This window comes from Ptychodera flava, chromosome 8, assembly GCF_041260155.1.
Source record: "Ptychodera flava strain L36383 chromosome 8, AS_Pfla_20210202, whole genome shotgun sequence".
NCBI lineage: Eukaryota > Metazoa > Hemichordata > Enteropneusta > Ptychoderidae > Ptychodera > Ptychodera flava.
This window is the reverse complement of record NC_091935.1, coordinates 16,857,293-16,874,936: the sequence shown is the minus strand read 5'-3', so window position 1 is coordinate 16,874,936 and position 17,644 is coordinate 16,857,293. Positions and strand designations below refer to the sequence as shown.

At 37.4% G+C, this 17,644-nt stretch overlaps 2 protein-coding genes across 3 annotated transcripts; one reads left to right on the top strand and one right to left on the bottom strand.

Annotated features, from left to right (window-relative positions):
- Positions 1 to 1,068: 1,068 nt before the first annotated feature.
- Positions 1,069 to 7,280, top strand: LOC139138659 (uncharacterized). Of its 2 annotated transcripts, XM_070707145.1 has the most exons (5): positions 1,148 to 1,215; positions 1,706 to 1,955; positions 3,781 to 4,004; positions 5,158 to 5,340; positions 5,660 to 7,280. In XM_070707145.1, exons 2-5 carry the CDS (start codon positions 1,928 to 1,930, stop codon positions 5,990 to 5,992), a joined length of 768 nt encoding a protein of 255 aa, XP_070563246.1. In that variant the 5' UTR covers positions 1,148 to 1,215; positions 1,706 to 1,927; the 3' UTR covers positions 5,993 to 7,280. The 2 variants fall into 2 exon arrangements, with proteins under 2 accessions (XP_070563245.1, XP_070563246.1); XM_070707144.1 differs by having other exon boundaries at positions 1,069 to 1,955.
- A 3,816-nt stretch (positions 7,281 to 11,096) lies between these two features.
- On the bottom strand, positions 11,097 to 16,089 carry LOC139138663 (uncharacterized). Its single transcript, XM_070707147.1, has 4 exons — positions 15,752 to 16,089; positions 14,902 to 14,924; positions 12,865 to 12,942; positions 11,097 to 12,177 (listed from the first exon to the last, which is right to left on the bottom strand). The coding sequence occupies exons 1-4, from the start codon at positions 15,824 to 15,826 to the stop codon at positions 12,042 to 12,044; spliced, it is 312 nt and encodes a 103-aa protein (XP_070563248.1). The 5' UTR covers positions 15,827 to 16,089; the 3' UTR covers positions 11,097 to 12,041.
- Between the last annotated feature and the right edge of the window lie 1,555 nt (positions 16,090 to 17,644).

The window sequence follows — 17,644 nt, the reverse complement described above, 5'->3', positions numbered from 1 at the left end:
TGACTGAAATTGGAAATAGGAATATATTCGAGTCTTACGAAAAAGAGAGAAGACAATTTTGCTCTAGGATTTTAAGACTTCAAGACTACAGCGGGTATCCTAGGAAGAGTTTGCCCACGTCATGGGAAGTTATGCTGGACAAATTATGTCGATATGTCATTTACCATGTTCTCTGACTTCAAACATGATCTTTTGTATTTTAACTTTCTTTCGTTTCCAATTTTAAGTCATAACTAATAAACAATATAATGGTAAACGACCACTACATGCCTATGAAAACACGAGAGGCTTTTAATGAAGAAAACACAAATCGAAAATTGTCTGACCGTTGTACTAAAATCGTGCTCATGATACCCTACGATCGTTTAAAACGACTACCGATAGCTACTGGTGTACAATCGACGACTACAAAATTGCAAACAAGGTTTTAATTTCTTTTCCCTTGCGATTGACTCTTAAATTCAGTATTCCAAGTCTACCAGAGCACAACTCATGTGTGTATACTAAATAATATGACACGTTACGCAGCTTCTTAAGATAAACAAAAGGTTGAAAACTCAAGGAATCCTTTTGTGCTCTGCGTTCAGCGCCACGTACTCCATGCGGACAAAAAAGGCTCCACAATTTTGCTTCTAAACTTTTCCTTTTCTCGCAAAAAAAAATACGAACAAAAGTTAATCATCTGATACTTATACTATGCGTGACAACAACGCCTGCAGTTAAACTTTAAGAGAACAAATCTTTAGTACATCGATGTCCAAAGTAAAATGACACTCTCAATAAGCTCGTGATGATGAACTATGTGATATCAATCTCCTCTGACACAAGACTGGACTGAATAAAACAAAATGAACAAGAACGCTATCCGAACGAGCATATTTCTTAATCGAAGTCCTTCAAACTTTTGCAAGCCTTATCCATTGCCTATTTTGAGTTTCGGTGTTTGTCGTCTGGGCGCGCTTATTAAATCGAATCTTCGCTTCAAAAATAAATTACTCGAATCAAAGGTGGGTAAAATTGGTAAATTGCCAAAGTTTGATCGTTGTAAATGCGTAAAGCGATGTATTTATTGCGCTGATAAAGTTTGTTGTGTGCGATGTGTGATAGCGAGTATGTGAGTGCGAGTGCTTCATGAACTCTACAGCGTGTGAAGGGGACGGCAGAAAAATTGTACCAGTAACAACTTAGTTCGGTTATTGAACCACTCTTTTTAGGGTAAGGATTTGGCCGAGCGGCTTTGACTGTAATGTCTTCGCTAGGTGACTGGTCGCCGTACATTGTGAGTTCGAATCCGATCGAAAATCTACTGAATTTTACACTTCAATATCAATATACATCATGCACACTAACTTCGTGGACAAAGCGATAACGCCCTTCTCAGCTAGTATGAGCTAAAATATATAGGAACTGACATATTCGTAACTTTGCAGTCATTCGCATAGCTAACGTACCAGACTCCTCTAAATGTTACATGTAAACGGGATAGTACAAGTAATTCGCGACAAGATCAGTCCGTCTGGTTATAGTGTTAATAACACTCATAATTATGATTTAATAAAAGAAAAGGAATAAAATATTTGATTTGAGAAATGTTACCTGTAAAATGTCATCAGCTGTTGTACCTGCCTGTCTAACTAGATGGACAATATTTTCCCCACGTGATCTCTAATGCGCGACATGACAATCGCTGATTTACTTTTATCAGTTAATTTTTCTCCACGATTGACGTCATCATGTCACCCATGGAGTTGTCCAAAGTGATTAAATGCCCAGGTATGTAAGAGCAGTTGTTCATAGGTGAGCAAGATCGCTTGAGGATAGACTTGTTGCATTAACAGTCAACGCTGTACGTAGAAAAGTCTTCTTTGGCCTGAAAGTTTATTACATATCGGCTGACAAGAGACGTTAAGACGTCAATAGTACAACCATGACGGAGCACGGTAGGGTTCACAATGGTAAGTTGGTAATTATTCAATGTCAAATATAAATCGCGATGAAAAGTATTTTTTGTGTGTTGTGTAGCTAAATTTTCTATCAGAAAACGGGACTCTCTCTCTCTCTCTCTCTCTCTCTCTCTCTCTCTCTCTCTTCTCTCCTCTCTCTCTCTCTCTCTCTCTCTCTCTCTCTCTCTCTCTCTCTCTCTCTCTCTCTCACACACGCACACACATTTATTAATCTTGTTGCCTCGTTTACTTTCCTTATATTACGTTGTTGTTGTTGTTTTTTTTTGGGGGGGGGGTGTTGGGTCCGGGTTCGGGTTGGGCTGCTGTCATTTTCCCTTCTTCTATATTAGTGCATCTTTCAATAGCTGAGAACGACTCCCTGTTCATTGAGTTAAATTTTCCTCTGTAATGTGTTTCTGTGCCGGAACGCTCATGCACCATACATACTTACGTCAACAGGCCGGCCATATCTGGTTAGTGATAACTCGCACAAGGTCACGGTTTGAGGCTTGAATGTTTCTGCAGAGAAATCCTGGCCATTCTGATTACTACTCTGATCTACCTTCATAAAAAGTGTTGACACAAGTCAAGGGGAGTGTGCAACCATAGAGCATCATTTTTCTCGTGGGTCTGTGGTGCAATCAACGAGATGTTTTAACATCAAACCGGATATTAAGGATAAAGAAACGAGAAGCAGCGCGATGTCGCTTTGTTCTTGGTGTCCTTATCCTCAACTATATCCGGTTCATTGCCCTCTTACACTAGGGCAGTGCTTTGACTCCTATCAAGGTGTTTTTATTCTGTGATGTTTTGATATCAGCCTGCGTCATACCGATAAAAATATCCATACCTTGTTTTCTTTTTCGCTATCTGAATGCAAAATGTCCTCTACCGATAGTTTATCAATTACACCAAGCTCTGTATTTGAAATAACTTTAAAGGGGCAATTCTCAATCCCTTGTTCTCGCATAAGTGGTTGTTGACATTGACTATTTATGTGGCTTTAGTCCTTTGTTCTCCTTTGAAAGTTGTGCACAGTTAATCAATGTGCTCAGAGACAAAGCTGATAAACAACCTGCCTCTTTAAACATCGTCACTCAAGCGTCATTTAATGTTGCACCACAGTGCACGTTTAAATCTACGCACACAGTCTTATCTAATTGATTTTGGCGCAACTTAAGTCGTCACCCCAGTGACGTTTAGCCAACAAATCAATATTTTGGGCAGTATCAAGAGTATTTTCCATTGAGCACAGCCAAGCGGATTTCTCGATTACCCTGTCAACAACATTCAGGTTAAAGGTATACTGTCACCTGTTCCAATTTTCCCCCAGTTACCATGGAAAGAGAAATCTAACCAATCACAGCGGGTGGCCGCTTTTTAAAAACAGCGCCCTCACATTGGCATTTTGAATACCAAGGAACGCCCCTTTGACCATATATGGTCAGATTTAGATTACAGGTGACTATATACCTTTAATAGGAACCATCTGTGCAAGAATAGAAAACGGAAGATGCTGATCGAAGGGAGGGTAGGGAAAAGCCCCCTAAAACATAAACTGCAACACACAAGTGACAGTAACAAAAAGGTACACATTCTAAATGAGGTGGGGAGAGGTCAAAGCTGATTGGTCGAAAGTAGTCTCACGTGATCATCTTAGAAAGAAGGATTTAATCACAGTTCGAAAAGATGTCGTTATGTTATTTCTTAAAATCGATCACCGAGACGTAGATGCGCTAGGCACACCCAATTTTTCATTGATTTTTTTTGCACAGTATATTTTTTAATATTCACCATTTTCGAATTCCACCACTTCTTACTTGATTATTATTCATAGTGTATCAATCAGACATCGGGGATCTGAACAATGTCTACGACAACATACCATCAGATCCGGAAACTCCTAAATTTCATCAAGAAAACCGAGAGACGGAAAAGCAACGTCAGCATTTACAGACAGCAGTGGTCTATGACAACGCAGGATTCGAACCACCACCACCATATACTGACGTTCTCAGTTCAGACATAAACCAAACGGTGATGTACGATGTACCTGGGGCGGTAGGGTTTGTTTTGTTATTTTATTATATTTTATCTATCTATCTATCTATCTATCTATCTATCTATCTATCTATCTATCTATCTATCTATCTATCTATCTATCTATCTATCTATCTATCTATCTATCTATCTATCTATCTATCTATCTATCTGTCTGTCTGTCTGTCTGTCTGTCTGTCTGTCTGTCTGTCTGTCTGTCTGTCTGTCTGTCTGTCTGTCTGTCTATCTATCTATCTATCTATCTATCTATCTATCTATCTATCTATCTATCTATCTATCATCTATCTATCTATCTATCTATCTATTGGTAGATATACCCTGAAAATGTGCAAGTACATGACCACGCTTTCAGTTCTAATTTTCACTTATCTGCACAGCAACATAGTGTTGCAAAGAAGGTTATACATTCACAGACTCCCAAATTTTTCCGAAACTTTTCTGATGTGCTGCTTGTTGTTCCTCAAATTGAATTTTTTAGAGTAATTTGATTTTTATACTTAACATGGGTATCATGGTGGCCGTTTGGAAGTCCAAATCGAGTAAATGATGGTTAATTTGCTTCTCTGGTTCCTAAATTTGCGCGGTCACACTCAGTCATCCCTGATTTTTTTATTTTTAATTTAAGCTTACTAAGAGAATGAGTTAAAGTTTCCTATGGAAAATTTTAGCAAAAGTTGAAGTATTTCAGTTTTGGGCGCGTACTACCTTGATTAGAACTGAACTCATTACCGTCACATGTGGTGTGGCATATTTCATCGGTGATGGCGCTGTCGTCTAGATATTAGGGTAGCCAACATCTACGACAAGCTTTTTATCGGTCAAATATTAAGAGTGGCAATATCCACGACTGACTGTATTATCGGTCGACATATCAGGGTCACCAATATCTACGACTCACTGTATTATAAGTCACGTGATGAAAGATAAATGAATGTCTTTCTGCATCTGGTATCAGATTAAAGCTGAATTCTACATTTGGTGAGCAACGTGGTCGGCAAATGAGATGGGAATGCAAATCCTGTACGTTTAATATTTTTCACTGTAAATTACTTAATTTGACCTGCTTTAAATGGTCGAAGATCTTTAAAAGGTTAATCATAAATAAACGAATCATTTTGTCAATTTTTTTGGTCATTATCTGTCATTCTTACAGCCTAAGCTACCTCCGGACCAACAGTTCACAATCGTCGAAACAAGTAATGAAACAGCCACTCCTTCTGCACCGCCAGCAAAGGGCAAGGCAACAAATGGTGACATCATTGGTTTGGTACTAGCAATACTAGCGTGTATTCTATTCTTTCCTCTCGGCATACCAGCCATAGTTTTGTCATGTCTGGTAAGTCTTATCATCAAGATAATTACCCGGGAAAGTGTTAAACGTTTTGGACTGTAATAACATACTCAAAAAGGGCAGATTTGCATCATAAATCTATAAAGCTTTTGCAGTGGATGACGATTAGACGTGAGTTTCTTTCTGTCTGAAAGTCGCTACTGTCAGCAATTATTCTGTTTCCCTTATGAACAACCGTCGTCATAGTCTCTCTCTGTCTGTCTGCCTGTCTGTCTTTCAGTATGTATGCCTTTGATTAGATTTCTTTCATTAAATAACAATTTTAGTAAACTGAACGTTACATTTTATCATATTGATTCCCTAGGCCATAAGACACAGAAGAAACCTAAGAAATGAGACAGCTGGAAGATACACCAATATTTCGATCATTCTATCGATTATCGCCATCTGCCTGTTTGTGACACTCGTGATCGCATTAGCTGCAACCAATCAGAGCGGCGGAGAGTATGGTGACGTCACAACGGAGCCGGGGTCCGACAGCGATAGCAACGAGAGCACGACGAAGGCTGATAACTCACGACCTTTCGATAGGTCAGATGACATCGATAACGGCGATTTGAATCACGTGACGGATGAGGATGGCAACAACGCGCATGAAATCGTTGACTACGACCTACGAGTTGATGACCAATCGTAATGTGTTGAATCAAGCGCAAAACTATCTAATCGTAAACAAATTGAACCTCAGACACTGGAAAAGCGGCACTACATTCGTGTTCAGTAAAAATACCATTTTACGTACGCGTTTTAATTTGCATCTATGTCAATCTTCAAGATATTTACAAAATTCTTACGTCATCTTGAAAGAATAAATGACATTTTCGACACCGTGTTACGTTTTATACGAGCAAAATTCAGTGCCCTCATAATCTATATTTTTGAACATCTTTTTTTTAAAATGAGGAGTTTATGCGAAAAAAAGCAGTCTGATCGTGTATATAAGTTCGAGCTCAGGTAATAACCTCCTACAGAAAAATATAATTATATATGTAATTTTAGGGGTACACACAGTATCCGAGAAATGCGAAATTAGGCAATGAAACACGTTCTTAAGTCCGCTGTACAGTCCTAAATGAAGCTATGCAGATGTGAATAATTTGTCAGGTTAGCCAGGAACTTTGTTGTCATTAATATTTACCTGGTGTATAATTCCAGAGCTGGATTATGCGCAGTCAAATACCCATGTCATCACAGTTATGATGCCGTAGCTGGTGAACTAGTTCAAAATTACAACATTACGCTTCATTTACTCAAATTTGCTTTGAATTTCAAGAAACATTGGTTTAATTATTACCCTCAATTTCAGGAAGGAAAATTTAACAAAATATCTTTCCTTTACACCTTTATTCTATGCAAAAATCACTTTCTATCACTTATCTGAACCATAGTATACATTTTGTGCAGTTTTCGTGGTTTTTTGTGCAGTACTTTATTGTTTTTGTGCTTTTTACCATAAACTTGTACAGTTAAATTCTTTTAAGTTAGTATACTCCTCAGGGACAGAGGTTCGGAATCTCAAATGTTTAGAATTCTTCACAAATTCCACCGCTTCTGTTGATTTATTTTGACTCTTTTATTTGGAGTGAACTAAGTTTCACCGTCTTCATTTTGTAAGAAAAAATAGTCTAAGAGTTACTAGTAACACGGGGAAAGCGGCCATTACGAATTTTGGTAAATTTTACGTGTAGTTAATTTGTTTCTCTGGTACCAAAATTGCACGGCAGCTCCAATGCTCATGAGACTCGTTAAAATGTTCTTGCGGAAAGTTTGGGTTTGAAAGTTCCAAAAATTTACTTTCAAGGTGTCTGGTACCTTGATACCCTAACTCTTGTGATATCGTCAAGGTTGTTTCGACCTTGTATCTCGATATATATGTGTATGAGATGAAAACGATAATTTTTCTGTATAAATTGTTTAGTGTATTTGCACATTTTGTCACCACTGATTTATTAGTTTGTGTTTGTTTGTGTTCTCTATATATCTGTGTGATGATGACCTCGTTTGTACAAGTTTTATAGAAATATTAATCAATTTCACCAAGACAATTATCATTGCGGTTTTAAAGCAATAAACGGCAGACGGAAATCCTTGATTTTTACCGTAGAAATAAAAAATACCCGGTAAATCTGTTCTTGGTTTATGCCAAATGTCAGTGGAGTGATACAAATTGTGAAATTAATGTAAACTTGTATTTGATATGGTTATATGAAAGAGTTGTTGGTTGCAGGTGACAGTAGAATTCGAAAAAAACAGAGTCTGTAATAGAACACCACATGTAAAACTCAGGTTTGCAATTTTGATATCAAATTTTGGCACTCCAATATCTGAAGTTTACTATTTGCTAACATTTATAACTTTTGCACGACATGTGACAGCACCCTAAAACCTCCATTACAATACAAATAATTTTACCTTACACCGTCAAGTCAATCAAAATTTTAAAGCCATTCTGCTAAAGGATAAGCACTTATACCGAATGGTAGTCACGGTGTCCTGTGCTATGATGGATTCTCATTCCATCTTACAGAGCTTGACTGCGTGTCCACAGACTTTTGTATTTAACAACCTCTCAAGATCACCCGATTGTGGTTTAATGAAAGTTTCGTGGTCAAATGAAGTCTTACGAAGACAAAAAGAGAATCTGAAGTTAATTCAGACCGCAGAAATCGTATGTTACTGTCCTTTTTACAACTACTGAGTAGGGTAGGCTGCCTGCTTAGACTACAAGTCAAGAAATGATTCAAATTTAAGACACGCGGCAATGCCTTCAAGAAAAACTATTGAGTTTAAGAGAGTTAAGCAATTTAATTCAAAGCATATAAGCTGAGTAAATTAAAATCATAGGGACATGACGATTCCTCTTGTCTTACACAATCTCAAATTGAGAAAGTTTGCATTAAAGACGATGAGGGCGCTGTGATGTACGTTTCCTATCGTCCGCAAGGATTAAACCGAAGTATTCAAGCAGGATCATGCAAATCAGCGACGATTCGAATTTCAAGTTTGGAAGAAGCAACACTTTCCGTACCCTCCTATTATTAAGATGCTGGGGACTCTTTGGTTTTGAATTCAATTTCCAGTCTCCTGGTTTCAAGATAAATTATTTCCTGCTTTCATGTACCTTGGAGCGTCACCAGGACGGACATGAATTATACATTATATCTGTGATGACGGGGATCGTGTTTCTAATAAACCCAGGTGCAAGGACGACTACTAAATAATAATAGTATCAAGCGGCAGAAATTAAAGTACACGATGGATGGCTCAGTCAACAAAATATTCCCACTGAAATCATGGAAAAGAATATTAAACAAAGGAATTACTTAAGAATTAGGAGTCCTTGAATGCTGATTCGACGTTAAAGTAGTCGAGGCTTTTAAAAACTTCAAAATTGAAGTAAAGGAATCTTTACAATAAACATGCAAGAAATTGATCTTATACCATATTTCCTTTTCAAAAATGTTTGTATCCTAATCGTCTTCATCAAGTCTGCTTCCGAATCGTCTTATATCTCTTTGGTACATCTTGTACAAGTTGTGGCAAAGTCACCGTGACTATAGCGCCCCTAAGAGGAAAGATCGTCATTACTCTCGTTTTGATATCTCGCAACTACACAATTATTGGCAACTAAAGCGTTTTACACAAAGCAGTTCTAGATCGCAGTCTGTTCTAAAATTTCATTTGATGTGTATATCCTCTTGTGATGGCAAATTTTGCTGTTTCCAAAATGTTTTATTAAAGAAAATAACTCTCCTAAAATCGCACTACAGAGACGAACAACTTCCTTTTTCAAGGGTGATCGACTGCCACACGTAATGTGACACCAGTTCCTCTGTCGATGGTCGACATCCTGTGAACATCGGTCATTGCCAATGCCAAACGGAAGGGCATTAGACACTTGGCCAGGAATTGGTAGGCTATGGGCGATAAAACAAGAAGTCGTGACCTTTACAAGTTCTCTAGCGCCGTCAATCATTTTCAATGACAATTATGAGTTCGCTTATTAAGTTTAAATCGTCTTAGCCATAAGTGACATGATTTCTTGCTATTATGCAAATTTATCAAAATGAAATTGATTATATAGCACGGCTAGACAAGCACACTGTTGAAACGACACAAAATATATCAAATTTTACAAGGTCAAAAACAACAGGTTTATTTCTCATCGACCAAGACTATCTGTTTCAGCTCTTTTCTATGGGGAAAATGTATCGTGTTTACAATAGCCGAATGATCCCATGAACGCTCCATACAGTTCATTCCAGGTTCTTTTGTTGTTTTCACTTCAGAAGTTGCTTCTTGTGAACTTACAAACACAAACAAACAAACAAACATAAAACAAACAAACAAACAAACAAACAAACAAACAAACAAAAACAAGTGAGATAAATACCGAGTCGCCTCAGCATTTTGTAAGATACCGAGTATGAGACAAAAACCAATAGTGTTTTATTTCCAATGTATAGCATACTAGACGTCTCATTTGTGATTTGTAGTGACTCTTTTGCAGTGGCCAGTCGTCCAACACAATTCTAAAAATGTCAATTATGTGTTTAAGGTAAATCACTTAGACGAGTGGTACGCATGTATACCTTTACGGAGTCCAGCCCTGCAAACCGTACCAGAAATAGAACAAGCTTTGGTCTTTAGGAACGTGAAAACTATTTCGATTTTCAGCACGAAAACCATGAAATCTTCTTGAGATCTAGGCAGCTTATTAAGATATATTCTTCACAGTGTGTTGATTATAAAATGTTAAAGTAATTTGTTGACTAGTTGTTAGAACACATTTCAGAATTCATAAACACTGACCAGTTGTTCATATGCCGGAGACATTGTAAGACTGGTAGAAGATATTTATTATTATGCGCTGATAGATAAAACATTCCCATGTCCGGTTATATACGATGTGAAAAACTATTTCGATCAGTCTGAACGAATACTTAAGTCTCGTCAATCATAACCCTTGTACCATGTCTTGAATTTCGAACCCAACGATGACGTCAAAAGAGAAAATGGTGACGTTCCAAGCAAACGATAATGTGATTTTCACATCAACACCATCATGTCCTTAAAAAATGCAGTCGTATCAACAAAAGCGACATCGTCATATAACCACGCCGTTCTATGCGAATCAATAAGCTTATGGAATGCAAATAAAGCTCAGACTCGAACATCTCCCAAATATTTTTGTTATGATAGGCCAAGAAAAATAAAAAGTTTGTTTCTCATCCTCGCGCGCGTCAATTCAGACCCGCCGCGTCAATCTTTTTTTCTGGTCATATAATGAAAAAATAAACGCAAAAATACACGACAATAGTGCATAACTCACTGCTGTTACAGAACTGTAAACAAAATAATACACACTAACATTCCATTCAGAACTGTACACATATGTCACTGTTATATTTAAGCTGTCAAAACTGTGCATTGCTGCACTAAAAGTCAAACCTCAGAACTGTTGCTATACGAAAATATTAAAGCAACACTACTGTTCATCTATCTCTTCGTGCATTCTCTTGTTGTTTTCATGTCTTTGCGCGTTCTTGTTTGTTTAAGATTAAAAATTGAGAGAAGAAAAAACCGCGTCACCGCATCATTTTTGCAATATGTTGAGGATGAGAAACAAATTTTTATTTTTTTCCTTGGCCTTACCAGAGTATACATACTACTTCTGGCTTGTGATGTTTAAACAATTTTCATCAATCAACACCTCAAAAAAACAAATTCAGGACCTCGAGTAAAATCACAGCTTTGTTTATTTTATCAATAAATACAGACTCCAATAGGATAAGCCATTAGCAGAGACGGAATTGAAATAACATCTGAAGAGATTAAAATACTGCTGATTTATCGAATGACTCCTCCGTATGGTTAAACTCGCACAGTACTTACAGTAAAGATATGTATTTCATTTATTTAACATTATGCATTGAAAACTAATGTACATTGGTTTGGTATTTCTATCAAATAGCATGATCTAATTTGCAAATATCATCTCGGGCATTTGAAATTATACCATCTCATATAGATCGCCTAGTCCCCGTAATGCGATCGCCAAATGATAATGGAAAATCGAGACTTTTGTCGCATGCAGAAAATAACTTTTTTGTTTCCTGAAATCGGCGTTGACGAATCAGCATCAAGGAAAAAAGAGAAAGAGAATGAATAATTTCTTTTTTTGTGAAGATACAAACTTTTATGAAGAAATACACGGAGAACCTGGCAAAATAAAGAATTGAAAAGTTCCGTAATTAAGCGCCAGATAATAAGTCAATCGGTCTGAAACCGCAGCGGAGCTTTCACAGACAGCTTTTGTAGATGAAGATACATATACATAATTATGGAAACACACCATGTTTCATGAGTTCATTATATCATTTGTAAATTAATTACAGCGCTGCATGTAATTGACTTAGCTTACCACTAAAATAGACCAACTTGTTGCTATGTCTTTAGCTGTATATGATTTCATCGTGTTGAGGACTACAATCCTTTTATATGTCACGTGTAAAATATCCTTGTTTCATTTTAGAACACAGGGTCACGTGTCATATCCCGATGACAATATCAAGATCGGTGTTATGGATGACCAGTCAGATAAGGTAAGATATTAAAGTTATAAATGTTTGTAGTCAACTTGAATCGCTCCCGGACCACACATGCTGAATTATTACACGCGAAGGTCATTGTGTCGGCGGGGACTCGTGAATTTGAACTTCAGGATCTATCTGGTTTTGACGACAGCAACTTTTGGGCAGACCACACACCAGGAAGTAGACCGCAACGCACAGCATTATGCATATACCTATGATGAGGATCCTGTTGGAGATGAGATATCAGATGATATTGTATGACGACCGTTACCATGGTAATTGCGCTATTTTCAGACAAAATTACAAAGTTGGGTAATTTCTATCGCTTCTTGTCGACCTTATTGTTATTGTCAACCATTAAAGTCTCGGTTAGCAACAGGTTTTGATTTGATTTTAATAAGAAAAACGGTCATTCAGTCTCAAACAACAGAAAATATTACTATGAAAACCCTTATTGACAAAGAATTTTAAATTCTTTACCGAAGAGGAAATAAAAAAATATCAATCATAACTTATCAATATGATATCCCATTAAACATTCGCATTTTCCTTCCAATATTTGAGGCTACTGTATAAGTGAGAAATTATTGACAACCCCACTCCTCTGAGATTAATGAAAAGTAGATACAATGAGACGTTTATGAGTACGATGATAGATGACCATGGCTTCAAACGCTAACACGATTAATTACCGTCTTTGTCACTTTGCATGTAAAGTCAACTATTCCATGAACATAGTACATATAAAGTCTATTACACCATACGCTTAAGCTTATTGCTTAATCATAGATGGTCGTTGACTTTTCCGGATTTCGGGAAGTACATATTTTCTACTAAGACGTGCCCTGTGTATAGGCATCGCAAAATACTATTAAAAGTCAACAGAGGTAAATTAATTTAGAATATTTCTTACCAAAGCCACCATATTCTGGATGTATCATGTCGTATTAGACAGCAACCCTCTAGACAGCAATAATAACGAGACGTACATCTGTGAAAAATAAACAATTAGGTTGACTGTATATCAATGCGACGGTATTTGTCTTGAGATATTATCACGCAGAGTTGAGTTATAACCTCGCATAGGGCAGCACTATGACTCGTCGTATCCTATTTTGTATTCCTAGCTAGTTTGTGCCCGGTGGCGAAATCACCTTCAAACTCTTCAGAGAGCGCGGACACGCAGGCAAATCATGGAAATGTTGGGTATTAAGCGATCTCTTCTTCCACTGTTTTATGACGGACTGTTACCGTGATATTCCGCATGTGTCCATTCGTTTAATGCCGAATTCTTTTGAGTGTAGCATCACCCTAGCTACTGCAGGGATGATTTCCCAATGGCGGGATATTTATCTCAGTGTCAGTAAAATGCCCTGACGGCAGTGTTGAAACTGTTCATAAAAATTGTACAAGCACTGCTTATAACTAACGTTTCATCGCATTATTTTTTTACATATTGTTGTGTGTGTATATGTATATATATATATATATATATATATATATATATATATATATATATATTATATATAATATATATACATTATATATATACCTTTAGGTCTGGCTTTTTGTACTCTGCATACTGAAACACGCATGTAGAACAAAGAGGTAGAAAACAAAACACACGCCTAACATCGTCTCTGTTTATCGACAATAAGCCCCGTAAATTATTCAACATTTTTGCTCATTATATGTATTTTCTCAAAGTAATGTAATTTCTGCTCAACTAGTAATCTTTACCTATGTCACGAGGCAGGGGTACTCTTTCTTGACAATGGGGGCACCTCCTTCACACCCGTGTATTCATGTATTGTTAAATCTGTAGTCACGGCACGGGTCAAAGAAGGAGCCAATAATACTGAACAAGTGTATGTTTAACTATGTTGACCTTGGCCTTTAAAGAATTCTCCAAAAGACTACATAATGGTTGGAATAAATGGCTCACTGCAGCAAGAGATGGTGGTCATGCAATGATGTAGTTATAGAAGATAGATACATATCGTTTTTACTGTCTATGATGACAAACTATGAAATAAAAGGGGGCGTAAGTAATTTACTTTCCGCAAAAAAACAACAACAAGAATCTCAACATATGTCTTTTTACTGTTTTAGTCTGAGAGAATCATGACCTTCTTCTATATGAAATGACAATGGATTTGGCCAGTTTCTATCTCGAAATCGGTCGGTTTCTGTCTCGAAATATATCCGTCAACCCACTACAAATTCTTTGAGTACGGCATCTTTTCCTCGGGGTTTTTCAGTACATCCGGGTAACTTCGACTTGTTGCCCGATCGTCTCCCGCGTGTGTTCGCACAAGAGGTTAATAACCGCCTTTATGGATAGGAGCTTGGTTGAAAGTTTTATCCAACACATGGGATGTTTATGGGATATGTTTTATATACTGGTGGTGACATGGCATCGCACTGACATTTACAAACAAACTGCAGTTTCAGCTTCCTGTTTTCAAAATTGAACTCGTGTGAGGTCACACCAACCTTTCGCTGCAGCTGGTGGAGCATTAACGCGCGAGTTGGAAACGGTAGGCAACTTGTATCGAAGTGCGCGGCCAGCCGGTCATTGCCAACGTCACGAGGAAGGTCATTAGACAGTCTGTCGGGTGGTATGGTCAAATGGGGAACAGAACAAGAGAGGTCGTAACCTTTTGCGCTAACCGCATTCATTGATCATCTTTGTCACTCAGTTACACAAAAATCAAGGTTTTTACAGACGAAAAAAATACTACAAGGTAGTGATAGACATGAAATAACAGACGGGAATAAAAACCACGAAAACAGATTGATGATCTTTATAAAATTTGCTTCGTAGGTAAACCTTTGAGCTTTATGGGACTGTAAGCATTTTGGAAAGTTGTAATTTTCCGTGGAAAGAATTTCAAATATGCAGAATCGGTAAATCGATTAGACGACATACTTTTAGGGTAAAACTTACCCGCACTTTGTCCAGCCTTGAACCTGAACAAGAACAAAGTATTTTTAATTAGCAGTTTAAGTTATGAACCATTCTATAAACGCCATAAGTAAGAAAAAGTGTAGGTCTTTGATGACCGAGATTAACACTTGTGGCGTACAACATGTATGTATGTATGTATGTATGTATGTATGTATGTATGTATGTATGTATGTATGTATGTATGTATGTATGTATGTATGTATGTATGTATGTATGTATGTATGTTTGTGCGTATGTGTTTGTCTCTGTTTGTGTATGTATGCATGTTTGAATCTCCCCTCTCTCTCTCTCTCTCTCTCTCTCTCTCTCTCTCTCTCTCTCTCTCTCTCTCTCTCTCTCTCTCTCTCTCTCTCTCTCTCTCTCTCTCTCTCATAATATAACCAAGCTACAAGACAAGGGTTTCCTTTCGTTTAAGAGGCATTAACAGGTCAAAAAAGCAGACGTCAATATGCGCAAGAGTAAAACTCTCGGGGAATGAACTGTGATGGTATGTCCTAAATGTTTGTATTACCATTAATGTTGTGTTAACAGGATGATGATGGTTTAAATAATAAAAGTATGCAATAATTCTTTGTGGATGGCTTACTAATTCATTGTCACTGATTTTTGAGACTAATACAAACAAACAGACAGGAAGTGTATCCTGCAAGAAGAAATAAACACGGACAAAGTTAAACTCACGTATTTATTTCTACAGTAAATCCCCATACGTTAAGTTCTACTCACAACATGCTAAAGCCTTCGATACAAATCGTAAAATACACGAACAGTCACCACGATTTTGTCTGCCATTTTCGAAGTTATCGGAATATGATTTAGCCTGACCTACCTTGCCTGTCATGAGTAAAGTGAAAAATGCGATCAACCGGACACATCTTGAAATAAGGTCAGTTGTCTCTCTCATGCTTTCGAGCGAGAAGTTAGTGCAAATAATGACGACGATTTTTAAGAGCTCTTCACTCAAAGCGTTCACACATGATTGATGTAGCAACTGCGGCTGTGCATGGAAAAAAATCTACCACGCAACCTCTTGGGAATCGGACATCTCTCTGAATGTTGCATAGCTTTTCAGTGCATCATATAGAGGTCACTGAAACTGAGGGCAGGAGGTCAACTCAGTACTGTACTGTAATGTAGTGTGCATTTTGGACCAGTTATCCGTTATTTGGAAGAAAGTATGTTCTTTGAGTTCATCTCGGTATGAGGGATGAACCTCGAGGCAGTTTGGCGTACAGGCAAGCTGTGAAAGACGAACCACAAACATGTGAGAAGAGGTCATAAAGAGTGCATTCCTACATTCGATAAAATTTGAACGAGATTCAATATGACCACTGCCGAATAGCGGATACAGGTATTAACATGACGTGGATGAGTTTGCCTGTGTTCGGTTTCTAACACTGATGGCGCACAAGTCAAATAACCAGGTTGATCTTGTATCACTAAAATCTAATTTGACAAGCCCTACGCTATAGGTCATGTCAATTTCCGTCACTTGGACAACTGTATTGTGTTGTTTTCTTATAGGTAGATCTTAATTAGCGTTTTATGCAATAGTTTAATATTATTCATTAAACATACTCTTTGACGATCAGAGAATCAATCAGACGGATGAAGTTAAACAGAAAAAGTCGAACAAGAGAATCGCCATGTTTCATGAACGAAAATAAACATAAAACCAGAACAATGCATCATATTAATTAATCAAAGGTGTACAGTCACCTGTAATCTAAATATGCCTATATATGGTCAAAGGGGCGTTCCTTAGTATTCAAAATGCCCATGTGAGGACGCTGTTTTTAAAAAGTGGCCACCCGCTTAAAAATTGTGATTGGTTAGATTTTCTCTTTCCATGGTAACTGTGACAAAATTGGAAAAGCTGACAGTATACCTTTATTGACAATTTCTGTTATTAACATCTAATGATTTGTGATCCCTCCTTTCATTTGACGATCACAGTTGCGTCTCACAAAACGTCTTCAGGTTTCAGTCCTCATGATCATATCACGATTAATATTCCCGATAAAGCCATTCCATTGAATTGCTTCACGAAGCCCAGAGAATTGTGGAACAACGCTTTTTGTAACGGATTATATGTTATATTAGCGATAATATACTATACGGCACGCAAAATTCTCTAAGCTATTTTGAAAGTGTCTCTGAGTTCTATTCTGAAATAAAATGTATGATGCTATGTGTCGCAAATTACCACAGGGGACCTCTCAAAAAATATTCTTGCATAATCCTTAATTAATTCGGAAACTTTCTCAACGCTCACAATTGCTGTGTTAAAATTTCCGAATAAAAGCTCTAAATTGGGTTTTTATCATTATATTTGTTCTCGACAGGTATTGAATGGTATTGTGCTTGTGCTAGTTTATATGTCTAAAATGTACACTTTTATGTTTCTTCTTTTCGCTATTTTCACCTTGTTGTAACCCTACTCGACAGCAGCGTAGTAAACTGAGTATGAGAAGAGTATTGACAATTTATTTTCAAGGACCTTGCCTTAAAGAGGTGAAATGCAACGACAAGCCTGGATTTTCTCTGGTCACTGATTGCCTTTTCATTAGAAAAGCTGTAGCTTCAGCTCCCCTTGTTGTTTATTTTGTTTTTGGTTTTTGAATTGAAGTAGTCATGTTCCGGACTGATAGGGGAGATGTTGACGTCATCAATGAGAAGAGTTTGGCTGGAATTTCATCATTAACACAGGTAGAGTAAAAAA

What these genes read in the sequence shown, in the direction of transcription:
- LOC139138659 (XM_070707144.1), top strand. Translation starts at nt 1,928, where the DNA reads ATGACGGAGCACGGTAGGGTTCACAATG. An exon ending in GCACGGTAGGGTTCACAATG is followed by an intron (nt 1,956 to 3,780) that starts GTAAGTTGGTAA and finishes TATTATTCATAG; the next exon opens with TGTATCAATCAGACATCGGG. An exon ending in TGTACGATGTACCTGGGGCG is followed by an intron (nt 4,005 to 5,157) that starts GTAGGGTTTGTT and finishes TCATTCTTACAG; the next exon opens with CCTAAGCTACCTCCGGACCA.
- LOC139138663 (XM_070707147.1), bottom strand. Translation starts at nt 15,826, where the DNA reads ATGAGAGAGACAACTGACCTTATTTCAAGATGTGTCCGGTTGATCGCA. An exon ending in CTTTACTCATGACAGGCAAG is followed by an intron (nt 14,925 to 15,751) that starts GTAGGTCAGGCT and finishes GTTCTTGTTCAG; the next exon opens with GTTCAAGGCTGGACAAAGTG. An exon ending in CAAGGCTGGACAAAGTGCGG is followed by an intron (nt 12,943 to 14,901) that starts GTAAGTTTTACC and finishes TATTTTTCACAG; the next exon opens with ATGTACGTCTCGTTATTATT.